This window comes from Conger conger, chromosome 4 (genome assembly GCF_963514075.1).
Source record: "Conger conger chromosome 4, fConCon1.1, whole genome shotgun sequence".
Classification (NCBI taxonomy): Eukaryota; Metazoa; Chordata; class Actinopteri; order Anguilliformes; family Congridae; genus Conger; species Conger conger.
Genome location: NC_083763.1, coordinates 77,807,581 through 77,816,275, shown reverse-complemented (window position 1 = coordinate 77,816,275; position 8,695 = coordinate 77,807,581). Strand labels below are relative to the sequence as shown.

At 43.1% G+C, this 8,695-nt stretch overlaps 1 protein-coding gene across 1 annotated transcript in view; it reads left to right on the top strand.

Annotated features, from left to right (window-relative positions):
- Positions 1–8,340, top strand: part of LOC133126760 (cadherin-24-like) — a 71,472-nt gene extending 63,132 nt beyond the window's left edge. The window contains exons 6-8 of the mRNA XM_061239096.1: positions 1,819–1,893; positions 7,489–7,670; positions 8,275–8,340. Coding sequence (XP_061095080.1) covers positions 1,819–1,893; positions 7,489–7,670; positions 8,275–8,340 — 323 coding nt within the window. The remainder of the gene's footprint in view (positions 1–1,818; positions 1,894–7,488; positions 7,671–8,274) is intronic.
- Positions 8,341–8,695: the final 355 nt, after the last annotated feature.

Genomic DNA, 8,695 nt, shown 5'->3' with positions numbered 1-8,695 from the left:
ACTCCTTCTCTGTCTCTGATATCCCTCTCTGTGTCCCTCTCTCTGTGTCCCTGATCTCCCTCTCTCTGTGTCCTCTATGACTCCTTCTCTGTCTCTGATATCCCTCTCTCTGTCCCTCTCTCTGTGTCCCTGATCTCCCCTCTCTCTGTGTCCTCTATGACTCCTTCTCTGTCTCTGATATCCCTCTCTCTGTCCCTCTCTCTGTGTCCCTGATCTCCCTCTCTCTGTGTCCTCTATGACTCCTTCCTCTGTCTCTGATATCCCTCTCTGTGTCCCTCTCTCTGTGTCCCTGATCTCCCTCTCTCTGTGTCCTCTATGACTCCTTCTCTGTCTCTGATATCCCTCTCTCTGTCCCTCTCTCTGTGTCCCTGATCTCCCTCTCTCTGTGTCCTCTATGACTCCTTCTCTGTCTCTGATATCCCTCTCTGTGTCCCTCTCTCTGTGTCCCTGATCTCCCTCTCTCTGTGTCCTCTATGACTCCTTCTCTGTCTCTGATATCCCTCTCTCTGTCCCTCTCTCTGTGTCCCTGATCTCCCTCTCTCTGTGTCCTCTATGACTCCTTCTCTGTCTCTGATATCCCTCTCTGTGTCCCTCTCTCTGTGTCCCTGATCTCCCTCTCTCTGTGTCCTCTATGACTCCTTCTCTGTCTCTGATATCCCTCTCTCTGTCCCTCTCTCTGTGTCCCTGATCTCCCTCTCTCTGTGTCCTCTATGACTCCTTCTCTGTCTCTGATATCCCTCTCTCTGTCCCTCTCTCTGTGTCCCTGATCTCCCTCTCTCTGTGTCCTCTATGACTCCTTCTCTGTCTCTGATCTCCCTCTCTCTGTGTCCTCTATGACTCCTTCTCTGTCTCTGATATCCCTCTCTCTGTCCCTCTCTCTGTGTCCCTGATCTCCCTCTCTCTGTGTCCTCTATGACTCCTTCTCTGTCTCTGATATCCCTCAGTCTGATGTTGCCTGGCTGGCAGAAGCCGTCTCCATGGCAGCCTGTTGTCTCTGATCGTCTGGCGGCTCGAGTGAACGCTGATTACATTCCCGCCGCGTTTGTCCAGGATGTTGGCTGTCTCCCGCCAGACCCGTTTTTTAAAGATTCCTCCAGCAATTCCTTCCATATTCCACTCCAAACGGAGCTCTCTGTGCACAGGGACTGGAGCGAAAGATAACTCTCTCCTCCTCTATCTCGCTGTCTCCTCCCCCTCTTCCCTTCTCGTTCTCTCTCTCTCTCTCTCTCTCTCTCTCTCTCTGCTTTTCACACACCGTCTTTAGTTCATTTCTGAGTTGTTGTTCTGCCAAGGCCTGCGGTCTGTGGGTTTGAGTACAGGAAGTGACTCCAGTGAGACCGCACTGAAAATCTGGGGATTTTTTTTTCATGTAATCCTGGAAATAAAGAGAAAGTTTTAGGATTTTGAAAAAATAAAAACAAATGAAAGCTACTTCAAAGCTTAGAGTAGCAATTACTACTCAAAGACCAAAGAAGGGCAGGGAGTGCCCAGCCCCATGGAACCTTTATGGGGGCACTTGAAGGCCTGACATTACATTAATGGCATTTGGCAGACGCTCTTATCCAGCGCGACGTACAACAAAGTGCATAACCAGGGATAAGTGCACTGAAAGACCCTAGAGGGAAGTACAACTTCAAGACTGACAAAAGCCAAACATTCAGCAACAGGACAAGATGCTCCTCCGTCCGTGCCAGCTTCAGTGCACAAGGGGGACATACCGAACACTAAGAAATTCTGAAATTAATGTAATTTTTTCAACTTGTCACTCAAACTGTTATGCCGATAATAACTAGTGATGAAAACGTTCACGGTCCACAGCTCAGGCGTCGGACCTTGACGCAGGCGTCAGCTCGCTGCACACAGAGTTCGGTCCCCAGTCTCGCCAAAGCCGCGGTGGGGCGGCACACAGGGAGCGGCATGGCGGGGGGGGGGGGGGTGTTTGAGTGTGCTTTAACATAACATATAATATCATATCTTATCATAACATGACATGACATGACATGACATAACACACAAACACAATCTCTCTCACACACCTACATACACATCCTCAGTTACATATACACTACACACACACACGCAGTCATACAAACACACCTACACACTCTCACATACACACCCTCTCTGACACAGAGACACACACTGTCACCCACATACACTGAAACGCGCACTCACTCACATACGCACACACTCACATATACACCACATACACACACTAGCACCATATGCAGATGTCCATAGCTTGTTGTACTCCTATTCTGTGATACATTTTATAGGAGTCAGAGTTTTGTCTTTTTGGGACTGCAGATTCGAGACCTTCTTCCGATGTGTTATTGGCAGAGTAGTTAATAATTTGGTGGAAATGGCAGGCCTTTGTTTGATGAAGAGGTTCCACACAAAGGGGTGACAATGGCTCAGGTGGTAAGAGCAGTCGTCTGGCAGTTGGAGGATTGCCAGTTCGAATCCCACCCTGGGTGTGTCAAAGTGTTCTTGAGCAAGACATCTAACCCCTAAATGCTCCTGATGAGCTGGTCGGTGCCTTGCATGGCAGCCAATCGCCGTTGGTGTGTGAGTGTTTGTATGAATAGCATCAATTAACCATTAACCATTTTACAAGCACGTTCAGACAAGGTAGTGGTGGCAGGGGCAGAGATCCAGCAGACTTAAAGGTACAATAGGTAATTACATTATTATTGGCATTTGGCAGACACTCTTATCCAGAGCGATGTACAGTCGATTAGACTAAGCAGGAAACAATCCTCTCCTGGAGCAATGCAGGGTTTAGGGCCTTACTCAAGGGCCAAACAGCTGTGTGGATCTTATTGTGGCTACACCGGGGATTAGAACCACTGACCTTGTGTGTCCCAGTCATTTACCTTAACCACTACGCTACAGGCCGTAATTTCAGACTTCTAACGCTCAAGAGAGGAATAGCTGCAACAAACACGCTCAAACCACGACACTGTGAATGTGCTGATGATGAAATGCCATTGGCTGTGGCAATTTTCAACCAATGAGCTTGAATTATTGTACAGTTATACAATGTTTTGGTACAGAGTGTCGGGCCATCGACTGTATATATTTAAACCCATATTTATGGACTATAAACACAGACAGAGGGTGAGTCAACATGTCAGTGAGCCTTTTTCAATGATAGGAAGGGATTTACAATGTAACAATGCTTTAACACAAAAATCGTACCTACTGTACCTTTAAGGTCAATATGAATTTGATCCTTTATTAATAGCAGCTAAGTCCATCATTTGTCTTTGGAAAAAAAAAATGTAGAAGGTTTGCAATTGACTCCAGACAGTGTGTGGATGATGAGTTTTGTCATAAGAAGACCAGAAAGTTGGAGTTCTGGAGAACTTAATTTAATAACCCATCCTGGAAGTTGTTTAGCATGTTTCAGTACAAGTAACAAGCGAGTCAGTTCCGATGAGAATTCAGTGCTTGATTTATTTTTGCTTGATTGTGTTTAATAATGAAGCTGTAGGCCCTCTTCACCTGAAATCATTCAGCTGGTAATGAAAGACTATTTGTTTTCAGTTAAAAACTGCTCTCTTGAACACTTCTCTGTAATTGACCCTCCTGGATGTAATTAAAATTGTGGTTAAGTGCAAAGGGGGATGCTGAAACAAAGATGTTAGCTGCGGTCTAGGGAGGGTGAGTGCAGTGATTTTTTCATAGTGTAATCTTTAGTGTATTTTTAGTGTAATCTTTTCTGAGTAGTCTCTGTGTGTTTCATATACAGTACCCTATATAATATGGTTTGTATTTGATAAATGATACCCAATATAATATGTTGGGTGGATGTGATGCACTGTGCCAGATATAATATTGCCAGCTTTTGCTGTCTGTTGCTAGATAAAAATGTTTAACATCTCTCTCTCTCTCTGATTCTTGATCTATCTATCTCTCATTCTCTATTTATCTATCTGTAGATCAATTCAATAATTTTTGACATGACTGTATGCAAACAATATTGCTAAAGCAATGAACAATTAAACAATGAACAATGACACATACGACATATGAGTAATACACTGGAGTAAAATGAATATAAAAAAGAATACCTAAATAAAAAATAACCAAATCTACAGACAATGTAATTTAATTTATATATGACAAACACAAATCAGGACAGTAACAATAATAATGGCCACGAACAATATCTACCTATCTCCTGCTCAATTCAATTCTAATAAGCTTCATTGGCATGACCATACATCAGCAAAGTATTGCCAAAGCAACCATCTACAAGACAACAACAGTAGAAACAACAACCATGTAAACAGCGCTCTCTCTCTCTCTCTTTCTCCCTCACTCTCTGTGTCTAGTTCTCTATCACTCTCTCCCGGTCTGTCTCTTACTCTCTCTCTCCTGTTCTCAATCAATCAATCAATCAATTTATTTGTATAGTGCTTTTAGCAAAGGGCCTTTGTCACAAAGCAGCTTTAGGGAGAAACCGGTCCCCAAAGGTACGTCTAGGGCAACGGTGGCAAGGGAAAACTCCCTGACTAACAGGAAGAAACCTTGAGCAGAACCTGACTCAGCAGGGGAACCCATCTGTCTCTGGTTTGTAGAAAGAATGGTTTTAAATACAAACAGATGAATAAAAGAACATAAATGTCCAATTAAACAGAGGAAACAGAGATGAGGTAGAGGGGATGGCAGGTACATCAATGTTCTCCCCGTCTCTGAATGAGACGTTCCTCTCTCTCCTGTGCTGTCCTGCCTCTCTCTCTCAGCCTCCTGGTCATTCTCTGTGTCTCTGAAGGAAATGTCTGTCTCTCTCTCTCTCTCTCTCTCTCTCTCTCTCTCTCTCGCTCTCTCCCTCTCTCTCAAATTCAAATTCAAATTCAAATTCAAATTCAAATTCAAATTCAAATTCAAATTCAAATTCAAATTGCTTTATTGGCATGACAAAATTAGCATTTGTATTGCCACAGCATGGCAAGGAACATGTTAAAACAGGTGAAAATAACACAGTAATATGATTACATATAAAAACAGGATAATTATTAACACAATAATAATTCTATATATACATATATACACACATATACATGAACATGCATATTCATACACACATATATACACATACATATACAGTGCATCCAGAAAGTATTCACAGCGCTTCACTTTTTCCACATTATGTTATGTTACAGCCTTATTCCAAAATTGATTAAATTCATTTTTTTCCTCCAAATTCTACACACAATACCCCATAATGACAACATGAAAAAAGTTTTTTAAAGATTTTTGCAAATTTATAAAAAATAAAAAACTAAGAAATCACATGGACACACTCCTTAGTGAAAGGCACATGGCAGCCCGTCTGGAGTTTGCCAAAAGGCACCTGAAGGACTCTCAGACCATGAGAAACAAAATTCTCTGGTCTGATGAGACAAAGATTGAACTCTTTGGCGTGAATGCCAGGCGTCATGTTTGGAGGAAACCAGGCCCCGCTTATCACCTGGCCAATACCATCCCTACAGCGAAGCATGGTGGTGGCAGCATCATGCTGTGGGGATGTTTTTCAGTGGCAGGAACTGGGAGACTAGTCAGGATTGAGGGAAAGATGAATGCAGCAATGTACAGAGACATCCTGGATGAAAACCTGCTCCAGAGCGCTCTTGACCTCAGACTGGGGCGACGGTTCATCTTTCAGCAGGATAACGACCCTAAGCACACAGCCAAGATATCAAAGGAGTGGCTTCAGGACAACTCTGTGAATGTCCTTGAGTGGCCCAGCCAGAGTCCAGACTTGGATCCGATTGAACATCTCTGGAGAGATCTGAAAATGGCTGTGCACCGACACTCCCCATCCAACCTGATGGAGCTTGAGAGGTGCTGCAAAGAGGAATGGGCAAAACTGCCCAAAGATATGTGTGCCAAGCTTGTGGCATCATATTCAAAAAGACTTGATGCTGTAATTGCTGCCAAAGGTGCATCAACAAAGTATTGAGCAAAGGCTGTGAATACTTATGTACATGTGATTTCTTAGTTTTTTATTTTGAATAAATTAGCAAAAATTTCAAAAAAACTTATTTCATGTTGTCATTATGGGGTGTTGTGTGTAGAGTTTTGAGGAAAAAAATGAATTTATTCCATTTTGGAATAAGGCTGTAACATAACAAAATGTGGGAAAAGAGAAGCGCTGTGAATACTTTCCGGATGCACTGTACATATACATATAATTACATATAAATTGTTCTAACATACTAATAACAAGCTAATCTAATAATAACAGTTTATATAACAGGTAAATTCTATGTCAATATGTGTGTGTGTGTGTGTGAGTGTGTGTGAATTGTAGAATTGTATGTTTGTTTTGTCACTCACTGTCTCTGAGTATGTGACATTCAGACACATATTTTACTGGAATATGTGCAGTTGGTCCCTCCCCCAAGACTATCGGCAGTTGGTTGCTCTCTTCCAGATGGATATGTTTTTTAAATTTATACAAATATTTTTCCTTAATATTATTGTATTTTTCACATTTTAGAAGGAAGTGCACCTCCGTTTCAACCTCACCTGTCATACAGTGACCACATATCCTCTGTTCTTTTGGTAGCCAGGACTTTTTATGTCTACCTTTTTCAATGGCTAGGTTGTGGTCACTGAGTCTGTACTTGGTAAGGAGTCGTCTCTGCTTCATATCTCAGACAGTCACAATATATTCAGCCAATTTATATTCTCGTTTTAGGGCCAGGTAGCAAGTAAGCTTGTTTTGTGTTTTGGTTTGGTTGTTCCAATGTTCCAGATAAATGGTTTTATTTTGTTTAGCAATTTGGTTTATTCTGATTTGTGTGTGTGAAGCAGTGCTGGCCTGAGAGATGTTCTTGTTAGGTGTGAGATGATTAGTTAGTCGCAGTACCAGCTAACTTAGTGGACTCTTTTCGGGGTTCAGCTCTTGGGTTTGAAATGCATGGAACTTCAGTGTTGTTTTGGGACTTGATTTCAGATGCATCCAGAATTTGAGTGACCTTTTTTGTATGTTTATAATCAATGGGAATCGTCCTAATTCAGCCCTGCATGCGTCGTTTGGTGTTTTTTGTTTAAAATTGTTCTGCAGAATTCTGCATGTAGGGCTTCAATTGGATGCTTTTTTTCTGATTGCATAGAAGGCTCTGCAGGCCTTTTCTTCCTGAGATCTTGCCTTTTTTTGGAAGATCATTATTTTAGATTTTTTATGGTTTACTGTCAGGGCCCAGTTCTGGCAGTACTGCTCTAGCAGGTCCAGATGCTGCTGTAGCCCTGTTCAGTGGGCGACAGCAGCACCAGGTCATGCATAGAGGAGGAATTTAACTCTCTCTCTCCCCCACTCTCTCTCCCTCTCTCTTTCTTTCTCTCTCCCCCTCTCTCTCTCTCTCTCTCTCTCTCCTCTCCCTCTCTCTCTCTCTCTCTCTCTCTCTCTCTCTCCCTCTCTCTCTCTCTCCCTCTCTCTCTCTCTCTCTCCCTCTCTCTCTCTCTCTCTCTCAGGCTCCTGTCGTTCTCTGTGTCGGAGCTGGCAGTACCCGGGGCGGAGGTGGGGCCGTCTCTCAGCAACAGATGCAGACCTGGACGACAACGCCAAACTGGAATATACCATCCTGGAGGGCGAAGGGGGGGACACCTTCAACATCACCGGACTGAACCAAGAGGCCATCATCACCCTGAACAAGGTGAGAGAGAAGAGAGAAGCACACACACACACACACACACAAACACACACACACACATGTGTACTTATACACACGCACACAAACACACACACACTCACATACACAAACACACACTCACACAAACACATACACACTCTCTCACACACACATACACACTCTCTCACACACACACACAAACACACACACTCGCACACACATACACACACAAACACTCACACACACACAAACACACACGTGTACTTACACACACACACTCACACACACACACACACATACACACTCTCTCACACACACACACAAACACACACACTCGCACACACATACACACACAAACACACAAACACTCACACACACACACAAACACGCACGTGTACTTACACACACATGCATACGGGCGAATCTGTCATGACTGACGTTACAAATTGCGAGTTTTGCGAGTATTACTGTACAGCTGCCATTGTATTTATTATTGAGTTTTAAGGTTTTTGGCTAGCTATAATAACTATAAGAACTATAATATCTATACTAGGCGCTTGTTTGACATGGAAATTCATCTTTAGCTATGTGCTTCTTTGTGCTGTGGTGGAAATTTTTCGCGTGACAGATGTTACTAAAGCAGCATTCATTCAAAATTGTCTTCACACTACTGAAAGTAGAGAATTGCATCTAACATAATGTAAATAAGGTAGTCGCCATGTAGCCGTCACAGTAAGTGCGTGTGTGTGTGTGTATGAGAGAGTGTGTGTGTGCATATATCATGTGTGTCCAAGCATATGTTCTCTCAGTCATGCAGATCAGATAGGCAAGGTGCATACTGGGAGTTGTAGTCCGTACCGGAGCAGGATAACAGCCTGTCATGTCCTGCCTGGTAGAGACACAGGATTTAATGCTGAGACAGTTCACCCGCAACTAATGGAGAATTGAAATCCTCCCCGATTATTTGATATAATTAAAACAAACAAAGTGGAAAATGAGTGGGGAGTCCTGCGCTGTTGAGCACACACACAGACTAAAACAGGCTCTGC